At 40.1% G+C, this 17,510-nt stretch overlaps 1 protein-coding gene across 1 annotated transcript in view; it reads right to left on the bottom strand.

Moving 5' to 3' along the window:
• LOC139712651 (ATP-dependent translocase ABCB1-like) overlaps window positions 1-17,510 on the bottom strand; it is a 44,971-nt gene that overhangs the window by 11,019 nt on the left and 16,442 nt on the right. The window contains exons 7-16 of the mRNA XM_071624458.1: window positions 15,879-16,003; window positions 15,379-15,495; window positions 13,448-13,616; window positions 12,713-12,949; window positions 12,004-12,207; window positions 11,574-11,744; window positions 10,823-11,012; window positions 9,762-9,895; window positions 8,317-8,466; window positions 6,482-6,661 (exon numbers count right to left, since the gene is read on the bottom strand). Of these exons, the coding sequence (XP_071480559.1) occupies window positions 6,482-6,661; window positions 8,317-8,466; window positions 9,762-9,895; window positions 10,823-11,012; window positions 11,574-11,744; window positions 12,004-12,207; window positions 12,713-12,949; window positions 13,448-13,616; window positions 15,379-15,495; window positions 15,879-16,003 (1,677 nt within the window). The remainder of the gene's footprint in view (window positions 1-6,481; window positions 6,662-8,316; window positions 8,467-9,761; window positions 9,896-10,822; window positions 11,013-11,573; window positions 11,745-12,003; window positions 12,208-12,712; window positions 12,950-13,447; window positions 13,617-15,378; window positions 15,496-15,878; window positions 16,004-17,510) is intronic.

Here is a 17,510-nt window from a genome sequence, read left to right as displayed (position 1 = left end):
ACAGTCATCAATATACTGACTAATTGTATCAACTTAGCTCAATCACTTCTGGTTCTAGAGAAAATCTGTAAATATTCCTTACAGGAGGGGGGGGGGGGGGGGAAGATGGGACCCCTGGGGTCCCCAGGTGGGCATGGTGCCCATTTGATGGAATTGAGATTCTATTCCCCTAGGGATGCTACCTTCCAAGTTTGGTGAAAATTTGTGATGGGGTTTAAAGAAAAAGATGAAAATTTAGAATTTCGGTCCAAATTTAGGCCCCCTGGGGGCCCCAGGTGGAGCATGGTGCCCATTTGATGTAATTGAGATCCTATCCCCCTAGGGATGCTACCTGCCAAGTTTGGTGAAAACTTGTGATAGGGTTTTCAAGAAAAAGATGAAAATTTACAATTTCGGTCCACATTTAGGCCCCCTGGGGCCCCCAGGTGGGGCATGGTGCCCATTTGATGGGAATGAGATTCTTTCCCCCTAGGGATGCTACCTGCCAACTTTGGTGAAAATTCATAATGGCATTTTCAAGAAAAAGATGAAAATGTACAATTTGGGCCCCATTAGGACCCTTTCCCCACCCCTCCCCTGGGTCCCATGGGGGGCATCCCTGATTCCCCCATGAACAAACTTGAAACTATAGTCATCAATGTACTAATTCATAGCATTAATTTAGCTCTATCACTTCTGGTTCTAGAGAAGAAGATTTTATAAGATTCCTTAATTTTGGGGGGTTTGGGGCCCCTCTGTGGACCCAGGGGTCCCAGGTGTCCCATCTCCCCCCCCCCCCCCCCCTCCTGTAAGGAATATTTACAGATTTTCTCTAGAACCAGAAGTGATTGAGCTAAGTTGATACAATGAGTCAGTATATTGATGACTGTTGTTTCAAGTTTGTTCATGGGAAAATCAGGGGTGCCCTACCCCCCCCCCCCTCCCCCTCCCCCTCCATCCCCGTGGGACCTAAGGCAGCTTGAGGGATGGGGGGGGGGGGGTCCACATGCGGGCCTAAAACAACATAATGGATTTTCACCAAACTTGGCAAGTAGCATTCCCATGGGGATAAGATTTGGTGGGGTATGGTGGGATATGGTGCCCACTTGAGCAAATTGAAATCCTATCCCCCTAGGGATGCTACCTGCCAAGTTTGGTGAAAATCGGTCGAGGGGTTCTCAAGAAGAAGACGAAAATGTAAAAAGTTTATGCACGACGCACGACGGACGACGCACGACGGACGACGCACGCCGGACGACGCACGCCGGACGACGCACGCCGGACGAAGGGTGATCGCAATAGCTCACTTAAGGCTCAGGTGAGCTAAAAATGTGCCTGGTTTGAGCTTTATTTAGTGATTTATACCAAATTGTCTGATTTCATGCATCATTATGCATATCATTATGCATAAATTAGCATAATTTAGCAAAAATGATAATTTCCAAAAAAAGTAACTTCATGGTACTTTAGATTACATCATAGGCAATGTAGTAGAGGCTACTATGTAATCCCGTGAGATTTTTGTGCCAAAATTGATTTTATTAGCTAACTTTGTCAATTTGGGGGTGCTGAATCCAAAAAACTTTGGTTCCATTTTTTCCAACCACGTCTTCAGCCGCCATTTTGAATTTCAAAATGGCCGCCATAGCAAACTGTATTTTGACCCATATTTCATAAAGTGAGCATTGTAGAAGCTTCAAATTTGGTGCAAAATGCATGAGTGTGATGTCAGACATTCTGATATATCTTTTTCTGATATTGGGGATTGTTTTGATACAATTTGTAGGCTGCCATCTTGAATTTCAAAATGGCCGCCATAGCAAACTGTAATTTGACCCATATCTCATAAAGTGACCATTGTAGAAGCTTCAAATTTGGTGCAAAATGCATCGTTGTGACATCAGATACTCTGATATATCTTTTTCTGATATTGTGGATCGTTTTGCTTAGTTTGTAGGCTGCCATCTTGAAATTCAAAATGGCCGCCATAACGTTTTTACCCATATCTCAGGTTGCAATTATTGTAGAAGCATCAAATTTTCAAGAATGCACATGCTTGTGGTGTCCAACATTCCAGTACAGCTGTTTCCTAATTGTGGATCATTAGACAGGCCACCATGTTGAAATTCAAGATGGCTGCCATAGAAAACATTATACTGTTGAAAGCGCCTTAGATGAATTTGCCAAAATTGTTCTAGATAGACCGAATTCATTTCCAGGTCAAGCAGAATGACAGCCATCTCTCAATTCAAAATGGTCGCCGTAAATTTGAATGTAAGGACGAGGTTCCAATGACGTCATGAAACCATGCTGAGGGACAAAAACTGCGTATGGGGGAGGGGGCATAGCACTGTCCCATGCATGTGGGCAAGCGTGTAAGCGTTACATCATCCCATATAGCCAGGCGGGTATATGCGGTTCGCGAACTGCACGCTAAAGCGATTTGTTTTTGCCTCTCAGGGAACACTATTTTCCATCGTTGAACCTCGTTAATGATTATATTTAAGCCCGATCACTAAAATATCAAATTTTGTACAAAAGCAAGAATTGATACAACTGAAGGTGAGCTTCAAAAACTTGATGCTGCCTCGAGAGAATGAAGACAAACAAGGAAAAGTCTCGCAATGACCAATGGCAAGAAAGGCCATGGTCACCCTACCAGGCATCCCATTCACAAGCTTGTTTGTTGGCCACAAACTGAAACAAGATTTGCTAGACACTAGATATATTTCTGGAATAATACAGAATAAATAAAGACTGAGTAGGCTTCTTCCTGATTGCCCTTGAGGGGGTCATCTTCAGTCATTAAGACTTCCAAAATGCTTGCTGCTGTACAGCCAATGATTCTAAAACAACAAAGGAGCAATAATAGCTCAGTTCTGTGGCACTTTGCATGCATCTGAATTCCTCCACAATTTAGAAGACCACAACATGAGGGTAATCTCAAAAATTGTCACTGCCTTGAAGCTGATGAATGTGGTATTTGGTAATCAGCTATCGAAACATTCAAGGGGGATATTTCTAGAAAGAGATGAAAAGGGAAGTTTTCATGTTCTGTACTAAGAATTTGTATCTAGGAGAATTAAGATATATTAATCTCTGGGATAGTATGAAAAAGGGCAGACATTCAACTCGTGCGATTAAAATACACCATGTAAGATTGGATCCGAAGTCATTTAGCTTAAGAGGATCACCAACTTCTTATAACATTTCTACTGGCTCTACAGTCTGATAGACCTGTCATTATCCAATCATTGCTGAACGATACAATAATCGGAAGGTATAATTCCACAATCACTCTTCATCTCATAATTTCATGGCCTTCCCTTATTCTCACTAACAAAGGTTCATTTTTCGTACCCATGCCTTAAAAATCCACAAAACTGAGCCATATAATCAGCCTGAAAGTTGAAATACTGAGCAGTCATTTCCATCTGACACAGAGACCACATCACGGAAAAAAGTAACAAATGGTTGATCAAAGATGACATGGGAGCTGTCACCCGTCACTCACAACGAGGAAACAGATAGCCTCATTCCATTGTATGTAGATGCTACTTCAAGAGCAACGGGAAAATCAGAAATATTGATAATTATTACGTAGACACTGACATTTCAATTCTCCTCATCGATCTTGTAAGTTTGCTTTACTTACTGCATTGCATGATATCTGCTCCATCACTGGAAAAGGAAACGATAAAAGTACAATTGACATTATTGAGAGATTATCTTCTGCAGTTCGTTGCGAAAAAACAAAGGTCTGCTTTTTCGTGTCTCTTATGGTGCTGGCTGAAGTTGAAAATTTGAGGATGTCTCAAAGAGCAGATGGACCAAGAAGTATCTAAACCTGGAATCATGCAGAATGTGCAATGACACAGTCCATGCCTCCAAGAAGTTTGGCGTGAATGACTTCAACCAGGACAATCTCCCGCTTTACCCTCGTAGAGTCTTGATACAACAAATCCACAGAGCAAAGCTCGTAAACTCTCATAATCTAATTTGTGCCTCTACTACAGGGAAATATGATATATTACATCGTAGTTATTTCCAGAGGGTATGCAGTAAATGTTCAATTAAATGCTTTGAGCTTCCTACACCAACGGTGGCCACAGAATTCATTATCATGCTCATAGCAAGAAATGCAAAAGTCACTGTTTCTGGAAGAATTTTATAGAACCAATTCTACCTTGTGTACAGCCTTGAAGTGTTGTGACTTCAAAAACATATGCAGGGAATGAGCCTAGAAGACATTATCTATTAAAAGTGACTATCCCATAAATTTTTAGAATGTAGGGCTAATGTTGTAAACTCTACAACCAAATCGTCTAAATGGGGCATTTAGTCACTCAGACACAGTTATTAAGAGGTTCTTTTCAAATTCATTTGTTTTGATGTTCTCAGAATCACATGATTTCCCATTCACAATTTTTACCCAAACGCAATGCTTTTAAAGGAATGTTTCCCATGGCAGCCATTTTGCATTTCAACATGGCAGTATACCTACAGGACAGGAAGCAGTCCCGCCTATGCAATTCACTGAAGTGATTGACTTTACACATGGGTGTTCCAGCTTGCTTGGGTTTGCAGTTTAAAGATCTTACAGCACCAAATATGGTCGAAATCCATCTTGAATTTCAAGAGTGGCGGCCAATGTGAATAATCCATTATTACAGAATGTATAGGCTCTTTGTGTGTTTTTTAAAAGAATGTATCCTGTACGCCACCATAAACATTCATATGTCTAAAAGTTGCTTGTAACCAGAGATATTAGCTGAAAAGCAGCCATTTTGAATGTTAAGATGGCCGCCTCGAAAGTGATCTGCAATTTAAGGGAGGGGAAAAGTGCATCTGAATGTTCAACATCATGAGCCCGGTTTATGACCGAAATGTGAACTTTCTTTATTGCTTACAACATGAGATATGGGTCAAAATATACGTTCCGGTATGACGGCCATTTTGAATTTCAAGATGGCCACCTTCAATATCAAAATGAACCATCGTTTCAGAAAAAGATGTTTCAGAATGTCCGATAGCATACGCATGCTCTTTGCCCCAAATTAGAACCTTACACATTGTATACGATATGAGATACAGGCCCAATTACATTTGTAATTGTGGCCATTTTGAATTTCAAGATGGCCGCCTATGAAAATCATCCGTCATTTAAAAAAATGTATATATTAGCATGTCTGACATCACAAACATACTTTTTGCCCCAAATTTATACTTTCCATAATGCTATACAACCTTCGATATGGGTAAAATATATTTAGCAATGGTGGCCATTTTGAATTTCAAGATGGCTGCCTAAAAACTGTATCAAAACTATCTACGATATCAGAAAATGGTGCATCTGAATGTCTGACATCATAAACATGCTTTTTGCATCAAATTTGAACCTTCTATGATGATTACATTATGAGAATTGGGTCAAAATACAGTTTGCTATGGCGGCCATTTTGAAATTCAAAATGGCGGCTGAAGACGTGGTCGGAAAAAATGGAACCAAAGTTTTTTGGATTCGACACCCCCAAATTGACCAAGTTAGCTAAAAAAATCAATTTTGGCACGAAAATCTCACGGGACCCAATATTTCGACATAGCAGACTGTACTAATGTGTGTGCCAAATTTCATCACAATCGCGCGGTTGACGGCCGAGATCTGGAGGGGGGGCCTGGGAGCCCCCCGGCTCTATCATCTACCTAAATAGCCCAGCCTAGTTAGGGTTAATGATGAAAAGTAAAATAGAAAAAGCAATAAATGAATCAATACATAAAATCAATGAATGTTTGAATGTTGGATGAGTGAATGAATAAATAAATGAATGAATGGATGGATGGGTGATGAATGAATGAATGAATGAATGAATGAATGAATGAATGAATGAATGAATGAATGAATGAATGAATGTATGTATGAATGAATGAATGAATGAATGAATGAATGAATAAATGAATGAATGAATGAATGAATGAATGAATAAATAAATGGATGGGTGGATGAATGAATGAATGGATTGATGAATAAATGACTTAATTCATGAATAAACAAATAATTGAATGAATGAATATTTGGATGGACAAAGGGATGGATGGATGGATGGATGGATTGATTGACGAATGAATGAATTAATGAATTAATGAATTAATGCATACAATTGTATGTGACTGATGTATAAAGGGCTTACACAACAATGAAACAACATTGAAACTGCACTGAATGTATGCACCATATATTTAGCAAGTCCAATTTTTTGTGAATTGGAACTTCTTGGACAATTTCGCGATTGTGGAGTACAGTACTGAATGGAGAAATGTACATGCACATCACATTCATGTCGGGATGAGGGTTAATATTTTTGTGTGTCTTTAAATACGTGAATAGCACCCGACTCACGATCCGAAGTTTGCGGAAATAAAAACCTCGCGAAATGTTCAGCATATACAGCATTATGCCCACAGAGAAAGCAAAACTTCTACTTTACCCTACAGTGACTCTTACCTGTCTGAGGATGGTCCAGAAAGCCTTACGACGGAGGCGGAGGGTAAGCTCCTCCCCAGAGACGGCCAGGCAGCTGATGCTGATGGAGTAACCCACAAACATGACCCCACCCAGGGCCAGGAACATGAGGGACCAGAACACTGCCGCCTCCTCAATCTCATCAGCCGGCAAGCTGAAAACCTGGGAACATTTTGTCGGGTGAGAATGACAAGGGCATGAAAGGTGCCTCAAACACTATATGTGACACCGTGCATCACAAAAACAAAGAAAAAATCGCACCCCTTGATTTTATGTGAGAACTCAAGAAATGTGAAATGGGTCAACCGAGTCCATTTTCAGTTTTCCATATTTTCTGAATAAGCTATTCTTCTACTATGCTATTCTCGAGTCTGGGATCATAAATTGATCAGGTTTTTCTTAGAAGCCCCTTTTCATTTCTTGAAAATCCTTTGCACACTCTTTACTTTCAACTCTTATAAATTTTGAAAGGATGATGCTACTGCTTTGAAAGTTAACATTTATCGCGAACAGAATGTGTTAATAGAGCATGCTCAATTTCAGCTTAATCTAATAATCCCTTCATTGCTGTTGCTACAGTGGTTTACATCATGTTTTTTTGTCCCATTCGTGGCACAGGAAGCATGGCTTAGTAAAGATTAAGCACCTGAACAGACCCTGTACTTCAGAGCCTCTTTTTTTTTTTTTCAGTTCAAACTTTTCCAGAGTGTTTGCTTTCTTTCCAATATTTATGTAGGTTAGGAGAATCCACTTGAATTGAGTTATACATCATTTTAAAGATTAGAATCTGCTCTTTCAAAATCTGCCCTAACTAAAAATCCATGTCCAGCGACTTTTTGTTGTTTTGGTGGTGCAAGGTCACATATGGCTGTAGTGGCAACTTAATGCCCCTATCATTCTCAACCGACGATTTAGTAATTATAGTGAAAGTAATATAATATAGCAATAACAATGATATTAACTATCATTACTCTCTAATCTTATATAGCATTTCAGTGGTGGTTACAGCAGTAGGTGAATAGAGAGAAATTACACGATCAAACTGACAGATGCTCTGTCAAAATTACATAATACATCCAGAAAGTTATCAAATATTTTGATATTACATATTTTGATACAAATAAATGAAGAAAAAAAACCCCCAGAGATATTAGCTGCACCAAAATTATGTAAAGCAGACAGGGCCATGATATCACAGCCTACAATTTCAACCATGTGACACCTGATGTTTTCTTATCTTACATTATTGTCTGTCCAAGTTGATGAAATCTCTTCGATTTTGCTCTTTTGATTCTGCTCTTATTTGTTAAAGTCAAATTGAATCTAGAGTGGCATTTCGCTTCCAATGCTTCCAATGCAGCAATAAATGGTCTGGGAGCATGATGCTGATAATTTGAACAAACATATAATCTCTCCCACAGTAAATTAATTGCTTGCCCTAGGTAGCGCACAGTTAATGGGTTTTAAACTTCTGACATATTTGAACTTTATCTGATCTTTGAACTTTAAGTCTTATTTCCACTCCGAAAGATATAATCATAAATTGAGATAATGCAGTTACTCTTGCATATTATGTCTCTTTGGAGAGAAATCCTTTCATATATTTCGAAGATGACTCACATGGAACCTAATTTCACATCTTCAGTGGAAATCAGAAGAGACTAAACACACACGCCTGCTCATTGCACATTTTAACAATCCGAAACTGACAATCAAAATCTTGTACCATTTAAAAAAAAAAAAAAAAAATGTTGAAAGTGACAACAATTATAAAGTAAAGCTTACAAAGTATACAGAGTAGAAAGTTCTGAGTATACCTCAATAATTTCACTGAAGAGCAGAGCAAAGATGGGCATAGTGACACCGAGAACCCCCGAGAAAAAGGTACCGACGAGGATGAAATGCCACTCAGGAGCGTTCAACTTGAGGACCTCCCAGTAACTGACAGACGGAACTTCTTCCTCCTCCTGCACAGAGAATGAAGTCAACGACATTTTAACACTGATGTGGTGTGGAGAATTCTTGCTTTCATACCTAATATAACAATCCTAAAATTTCATACTTAGGAATAACTTGAAGAAAATGAAGCGAAAATTGGAATTTTCTCTTTTCTCCAGAAGACAACATTAGCAGGTGTTAACATAATTGTTAACAAAACATTGAATGAAACTTTTTTTTTCTTTCCTCTTAAAGTATAAAGGAATGTACCTACTAATGAGAGTAGTTGGCAGGTACAATGGACTTTTATTTTACATCTATAAAACTGTGTGATTGGTGGAGGAGGGAATGGGGAATTCTAGTTCTCTGCGGAGAAGATATTAGGGGGGGGGGGGGTTGCTGGCATGTGATGTACAATGTTTCACTTTCAGATGGGACAGTGAGCTGGGAATGCTTGGGAAGAGTCCCTGGAACCTCTTTGCTGACCCCCCCCCCCCCCCCCCCCCCCCCCCCCACACACACACACACACACACACCTTTTTTTTTCTTCTTCTTCTCTTCTTCACCAGCCTGTTTTGTTTTTGTTTTTGTTTTTGTTTTTGTTTTTTGGTCTTCACCAGCAGAGGAAGAGCAGAATAAAACCCAAGGAAATTATCATGTACAATAGCTGCTGACACTTTTAATTGAAGCAAGATAGGGAGAAATGAAAAAATCAACACCTGAAGCAATTTTGCTGAAAAACACTAATTTATGATTTTGTCCAGATATGTGCAAACAGCATCTCCATGGATCCAGAGAAATGACATCAACACCAGCAAAGAAAAAAATGACAGTAAAGAAGAAACAAAGATTCACAAAACAAAAAGCAGGGAAGAGGAAACAGGAGAGGAAAGAAAGAATGAATACAGAATAAGTTGAGGAAGATGATAGGAAAATGAAGAAAGAAAATAAGGAACACTTCTCTGAACTCAACTGTTCAATTGCAAGCGACCAATTTATCTTATGACAGTAAGAGGGTTACGGTCCTCACACTGAGTTCAAGTCACTGATCTGAACAGGAAATATCTGGATATCTCATAGGCCAATTGCTTTGAAGCTACAGTGACACCATCTTATCATGCACATTACCCATATGTGTATACAGAGCTCACAACATCACATGCTTGGTGAAAGTCTCTGTTGGAAAATGCATGCAAATTACCATACAGGGTGCCTGCTATTTCTATGGCAGCACGGTGGCTTCACTTGTTTGTGAATGGGCCAATGAGATATCCAGTTAATTTCTACAGAGATCAGTGGTTCAAGCTGACAAACAGTGAATTACTTCTTCTTTATCCTCATCCTTCTTGTCTGAGTCGCTTCCGCCTGACATGTGGCGCGACTTCTTCCTGGACAGCTGCCGGGCTAGCTTGCTGTAGCTCCCTGCCCTCTTCTTTGTTGAATCCTCCTCTCCCTCATCTGTGAAGATATCAAAGGCATAATTTGTCATTTGCATAAGAAACAAAAAGCCTGCATTAGTGCTTTCAAATAGCTCTAAAATGTGAGTTGGGTAAAGAAACTACCACTGTAAAAATTTGAATTTGTATAATCAATGTTAAGTATTGTTAAATACACAAAATGTAAACAACAGTTATGATAGAAATGTTTCCAGACTAAACCGTCTACAGATACGGTTTAATTAGAAAAATACTGATATCTCCTTATATCTTAGACTTTACTGCAAACATATGATATGGTAGATGTTTTGTGATACAACAGACCTACACATATGCATGAAATGTGATATCATGAACATTTTTCATATCACTACTCCCAAAGATAAACTGGACCTTTAAGAGCATCAAGGAAACATCAGTCCGACTCAAAAGAGCGTTTTCATCGTGGCCAATAGAGACACAAGTTCATGTTCCAAGAACAATTATAAATGTTGTCATTAAAGTATTTTCAGATTGCACATGTAAAAATAATTTTACAATTGATAATAGTATGCAACTTTTATTACTGAAGTGCCCTCCCCGTTCAGTAGTGGGTAGGTAAATGATTGATCATGCCCTAGCAGTCAAATTTCCCAACATGCTGCATGCGATTCACTCTCGCTCAGAAGATGAAAGGATAATATTCGTAATCGATTACAAAACATCACATAACAATCACAATTGGATATCTTCTAAGGCTGCAACACTGTCGACATATCTTTTTAGCTGATATTTTGCATTTTCGTTGTTTCCTAAACAATAATTATTTTGTTATCGCAGCGTTATTTCACACATGATTTATGCATGTGTGTCCATTTTAGAGCAAATAGTTTCTGCAGACATATGCAAAGTAAGTTTTTCAATACTTGTTGGCCTAATTCTTATCCTGACAAAAGAGATGCCACCATACCTTTCTCTCCTTCCCCTTTGCCGATCATTTGGAGCGTCACCAGCTGCTTGTAGACCCCGTTCTCTTTCATCAGCTCCTCGTGGGTGCCAAACTCCGCGATCTGGCCATCACTGAAGGCGAAGATCATGTCGGCGTTCTGGATCGTCGAGAGACGGTGGGCAATCACGATCGTGGTGCGTCCCTCCGACGCCTGCATGAAACCAATCAAGTGAGATGCAACTGCTGTGTGACATTTAGACCATGAAAAATGAGATGGTGGACAAATGGAAGTGTAATCCTGACAATATAACTGATGATGTGGTATAATTCCTTTACAATTCTCATGATGGAATCTTTTCATCCATATACAATTTGTTTCCCAACATGATGTTATGTCAGCTCAGCATTAGGTATGAGAAAGAAACAGTTTTGATGTACTGTATATCACAAGCACACCATATTCAATCACAAACATACTGTCACCTGAAAAAAAAAAAGAACTTCTGTGGAAATTCTAAAGCTGCAGTCATATTTTAAAGAGGAAAAGACTATAGCTCATCACATGCATCTTTTTTTGAGAGAGAGAGAGAGTGGGAGGGTCTTTGTTATTTTTTTTTCACTAGCTTATTTGAGAGAAGTTCTGTCAATTCTTCACAGAAATACTACAAAACAGTATAGTATAATGTTTAAGCTAGAAATCTATGTTAAGCAGGCACACAGAGACTGTTTGTGTTTGCAAGCAAAAGGTCAGGAGAACCTTGAGAGAGCTCACCCTGTCTAGAGCCTGCTGTACGACCTTCTCGCTCTCACTGTCCAGGGCAGACGTGGCCTCGTCCAGGAGCAGAATGCGAGGATTGCTGACTAGTGCCCTGGCGATGGCGACTCGCTGCTTCTGTCCGCCAGACAGCTGTGCCCCGCGTTCTCCAACCAGTGTGTCATAGCCCTGGGAAGGAAACCAAATTCGGGACAAAATATTTTGTAGAAGTTGGAAGATAACTACTCCATAATGTGCAACAGAGCAATGCATTGTTCATATTACACCAAATTGCTTTGTCTCTGAGATGAATCTGTCTGCATACACTAGCACAGCAAACTTGACTATACTGTTGCTACAATCAAGACAAAAAATTCAATGATAAGCTGAGAAAAGAAAATGAGACCATGGGTGCAGGGGATGAATATGTTGTGTCTTGTCACCTAACCTTTGGTAACTGCATGATGAAGTCATGGGCATTGGCCATCTTCGCCGCATTTGTGATTTCGTCCATGGTGGCACCGTCACGCCCGTATGCGATATTCTGGATGATGGAGCAGTTGAAGAGGACAGGCTCCTGGCTGACCACACCGATGCGGTTTCGCAGCCAGTGGAGGTTAAGGTCGCGGATCTCATTCCCATCAACAAAGATCTAATGTACGTAGGATGCAAGTCAATTCAAAGATATGAATTTACAAAACTAAACAAAACAAATCCACTCTCATGTATTTACAGAATGTTAAGTGATTCGTCCAAGAAAAGTAGTGGCAAAACCCAACACACACACCATGCAGATACATGTATGACACATTACCTTCTCATTCACAGTCACAATACAATGGCATTGCATGGCATTGTCACATTGCTTGTACATCTGTGTGAATCTGACTAATAAAACTTACTTGTGGGGGGGGGGGGGCAGCAGTTGAAAGAGGGCTATCGTTTGGATTGTATGACCGTATGTCTCCTTGGACCAGCCATCGGCTATAGCTCCCAGCTAGTAAGTGTTCAGAGCATAAAGGAGAATTAACCCTTTACAGTGTACAGTGTATCTGCTTTTAGAGTGCCAAATAGTTGGCAAAGGAAACTCCAATATGTTGTACACACTGTTCAAAGTTCATGGCACCCAAAGGGTTACAGATTGAACTCCTTTTTACCTGTCCCTCCAGTGTGTCGTAGAACCTCAGAAGCAAGTTGACCGTGGTGGACTTGCCGCACCCACTCGAACCCACGAGGGCGACAGTCTGTCCCGGCTTCACACTCAGGCTGATGCCCCTCAGGACCGGTATGTCCGGGCGGGTCGGGTAGGAGAAGTGGACCTTCTGGAAGTCAATGTTACCCTCGATGGTGGCTGGCTTGAGTCCTTTGGAAGAGCGTGTGTCAATGGTTGGTTCCTGGAATAAACAGTACAGAGGTTGCCGCAATCATTGGAGGTGTGTGACAATCAGAATAGACCAGTTACAAGTTAAACAGTGATATTCTCTCTTATAGTTCAAATTACCCAGAATTTTAAATCATCGAAACAAAACAGCTGTAAGTCTAGATATCACCCACTTAATATGCAATCCAACATGTTGATGTCAACAATCAAGCTCCCTAGTAAATGTACAGAAACATAAAGACATAAGAAACCCTTCAGGTGCACTCCACTGTACTGCTCATTACAGGTCTATCACTGTATCATTATGTTGTTTTTCTCATGTGATCTTTATCTGCTGATGAGCAGAATGTAACCTCGAACCTGCTTACAAACTAATTTTGAACACTGATGTACGTAGGAACAAGATTTAGTGGTTAAACACAAGAAATCCCCCATTTGTGGTTCTGGCAGGATCACAGCATATAACAAAGGAGACTGAGAATCAAGAGTAAACCCCGAGGATTCAACCTACCCTGTCGATGATGTCATAAAGAGTGACCGCTGCGCCCCTGGCCGTCGCCACGGTGCTAAGCGACGGGGTCATGTTGCCGATGGAGAACGAGCCAATCATGATGCAGAAGAAGACGGTCATGACCTCGCCCCCAGTCAGACGTCCCTCACTCACCATCTTTGGCCCATACCTGCAAGATCATACAAGATTCATTAGAACAGGCAGTGACGAGTTTAAAATTCACATTTTCTGTGTTTGTTTCTCAAAATATGACATATACAGCAAATCAATACAGCAAAATGACAGTACGGTGGAAAAAAGCAATACTAGGTGTGTTTCCTGATTCACAGTGCTCATGGGCCCAAATTCACGTAGGTGGTACAATTTTTGTCCACGGTTTAAACCATGGACAAAGACCGTAGTTTTGTATGGGGCACCAAGTGTTGCATGGCCTATTTCGTTATGAAATCAGTCATTTCATTAACGAAATGAACAATATTTCATTAACAAAATGGTCATTTCATCGAGGAAATGACTGATTTCGTATCAAAATAGGCCATGCTACACTTGGCGCCCCATACAAAACTACGGTCTTTGTCCATGGTTTAAACCATGGACAAAGATTGTACCAACTTCGTGAATTCGGGCCATAATGTTTGATTCTTCATCTTCAATCAAATGTTTGCCTGAAGAGAAACAATGCAGAATTCATACAATTTATGCTCCTTCCCATTCCGGCATTACATTTAAAGCCAATCAGAACCAGATGAAAGACTTTCACATGGCGACATTTGCTCCTGCGACAATTGCTCCGGTCTTATTTTCTCTATTAAGGACCTAGGGTTAAGGAATTGTGATAGGATTTTAGGTTTAGTTTCAAATGAGGATTAGGAATAGGGTTAGGGTTACATTTGTGGGTAGAATTTATGATTGGCTTAGCGTGCAAACATTTCATGGGAGTAATATTGTCGCAGGAGTACATGTCACGGAACCCTTTCACACAGAATACATCAATGGTGCTTTGAGGCAGCAGTTTTCAGAGGATGAATTATGCATATATATATCCCCCTCCAGTGGAATGCCTCATACCCGTGTACTGATGAGCAACTCGCCTATTGTCTGTGCCTATTGATTTTGCTGATTGTGGTGTATATACGCACGATTGATTTAGTTGGGAAGGTATTAAACTCGTTTCTTAGTGATCTTCCTCTTCTTTTCTTCTGGCGTGTATGTATGTATGTGTGTGTGTGTGGGGGGGGGGGGGGGGGAGGGGGGGAGGGGGGGAGACCAAGTGATTCAGATCAGCATTGCACCTGCAATAGTTGACCTATAGTTTTACGTGGTTTGAGTTGTAATGTACTCTTCTCACAAACAAGTGTATGCGACCATCATTTTACTCCCTTTATGCAAGGGATGTTAGTATTTCACTTTTCATCAGAGTATATGACATGATAACACACAACAATGCCCAGTTAGACTCAAGCTAGGACTCAACACACCTGGAAATTTGATTGCCACTAGGAAGGACATAAGAAAGTCCAAAAAATGAAAAGGAATCAATCCATGTCATAAGTTCATACATGGGTAAAATAGGAACTTTTCTTTCACTTGAGCCCTTTGCCATTAATATGACTATGACTTTTTTGTTCTTTTTTTTTTGGGGGGGGAGGGAGGGGGTTGCAATATACCAATATGATTATAATTTTTCTTTCTGTTTTGGTTGCTAAACTTTCACAAGCTTCTTAATGGTTAAATTTGTCATTTCTTCAAATTGACAACACATTTCCAACATTCAGAGTCACTCTCTCTCTAAAATTGACTTTTTTTTTTCTGATTTTGTACATATGCAATGAAGTAAACCAATTATTTCTTTAATATCACTCTCAAACATAAGTGCCTCAAATTCATAAAGAGCCTGAGGGTTTAATGGAGAGGGGTGGAGATCAACTCACCAGAAAGCCAGGGCATAGGCGGAGAACATGATGAGGAAGGTGAGGCCGAGACCAAAGGCGGTGATGAGTCCCTTCTTGATACCAAGGCGCTTCGCTCCATCCAGCTCCCTCTCGTATCTATGGAAACAGCATCATTAGTCCAGTTCAGTCCGAGTGAATCAATGAGAGGAAAGATTGACATTGCATCTTTTCATTTCACATTTCATCATTATTTTGATAGATGTACAGAACTATGACTGCCAGATATGATAACCACTTTTAGAAGACAGCAAACAAACAGGTAATATTGTGGTTTTGTTTTTTTCTCTTTTTTTTCACTGCTCTAAATTTGATGTGAGGCCATTGTTTCCAGAGATGTAAAATACATTACAGTGATATTGCATCAAACACATTTCTTGGAAACCAGGACATTGGAATCTATGATGCATGTGCGGTTCCCTCCCATTCTTCCTGGTATATTTCATTGCAAACAAAGTGGTATATTGTGTATATATCCTGACCTTTGAACTTCCTTCTGCTCTCCGCCGAAGGCAATGACGGTACGAATGCATGACAACACTTCCTCAGCAACACTGCCCGCTTTGGCGTACGCTTCTTGCTCCGCTTTGGAGAAGGATGTGATGAGCTAGCATTGATGGACAGAAAAATGTTTGGGGAAAAATAAGAAGAAGAGAACAAAGTCATTCATCTGAAAGGTTTACCCGTTGAGGACAAGTCTCGAGTATACTCGGGCAGGTGTCTATGGGAAATGCATATTGCCAGGAAGTCCCGATTCGCGAAAATTTAGACTCGCGAAATATATGGCATATACAGTAAGTACTCTTTATCAGCACACAAAATATAAAACATGAGCAAGTTAATATTGTATGTATCATTTTAAAGAGAAGAAAATTGTACTTTATCTACATTGAATTCATAGCAATCACTAGCATTTAATTCATTCAGCAATAAAAGCATTCCAACATGTAGGCCTACTAATAAACAGGATATCCAGATAACTGCGAAGGTTTGTGCCAATTACAAGTATGGGATATCCTGTATCTGGTCCTACATGGGGTAACATGAGATGAATGGGATAATCATACGACTTCAACAAACATACTGAACTTCCTGTTGGGTGTTGGATCCTAGTGAGTCTAGTGTATAGTCTGTGGAAATTCAACCCGTTGAGGACGGTTTGGTTTTGCTACAACACACATTTCCCATAGACACCTGCCCTAGTATACTCGGGACTCGTCCTCAACGGGTCAAGAATCCCGTATGGAAAGGACACAAAATATTCTATCACTTCTTCTTTTTTTTTTTGCCAATTTCAATTTCAGTTTATTTACCATTACAGCTACCACGATTACCACAGAAGAATCGGGGAGATTCTGATGAACAATTGGGAACTTAAGATACTTGCACAGCTGGTGCCACGTTCTCAAAAGTGACGGCCCAGTTAACTCTTTATGTGCCACGTTCACACGTCCGACTCAGTCGACGGCGTGCCAACTTCGCATATTCTGCTCAACAAACAAAGCCGCCGAAACCGATCGATAAATCGCTAATCCCCCGGTACACTGAAAGCGCTTTCTCGCGCCTTTGTTCCTCTCACTTACGGCTTGCAGTCTATGTGGTGGTTAACTATCAAGCGGTGTTCCTAACTAGATTTGCGTTTACATTCTAAGTTTCTGTCATGGTTTTATGTGCAAAATTCATGCCTTTACAGTAATGTAGCAACTGGTCATTTAAAAGAAATATTGAAAATAGATTTATCATACAATGTATATCGACAGCAAAGTTTGGCATTCCTCTAACACTTTTGCTCATTATTATGTACAGCCTAACAGAAATTTGAAGAAGTAATACGAATTGGAAACACAGAATCCTTTCTCAAAGCATGAGTACCTTTCGTGTCTGAGAATAACGTGGGCACGCAGGGGGTTTCCACCCATGGCACATAAAGAGTTAATATCTCTGGTGCCACTTCCTGGTACAAAGTGATTTATCATTTACAGTTTATTTAGTACTCATTATTTGCATGCTAACATAGCACCTACTACTTTGTCCATGCACAAACCTGTTTGTCCTCTCTTTTTGGAAATTAAGATTGTACAGACTGAAGACTAGACCTGATTATACTCAGGTAG

This window comes from Diadema antillarum, unplaced genomic scaffold (assembly GCF_040938485.1).
Source record: "Diadema antillarum isolate AM-2024a unplaced genomic scaffold, OU_Dant_1.0 seq00001836_RagTag, whole genome shotgun sequence".
NCBI classification, from domain to species: Eukaryota; Metazoa; Echinodermata; class Echinoidea; order Diadematoida; family Diadematidae; genus Diadema; species Diadema antillarum.
Note: the sequence above shows the minus strand (reverse complement) of the source record. Positions and strands in the feature narration are given on the sequence as shown.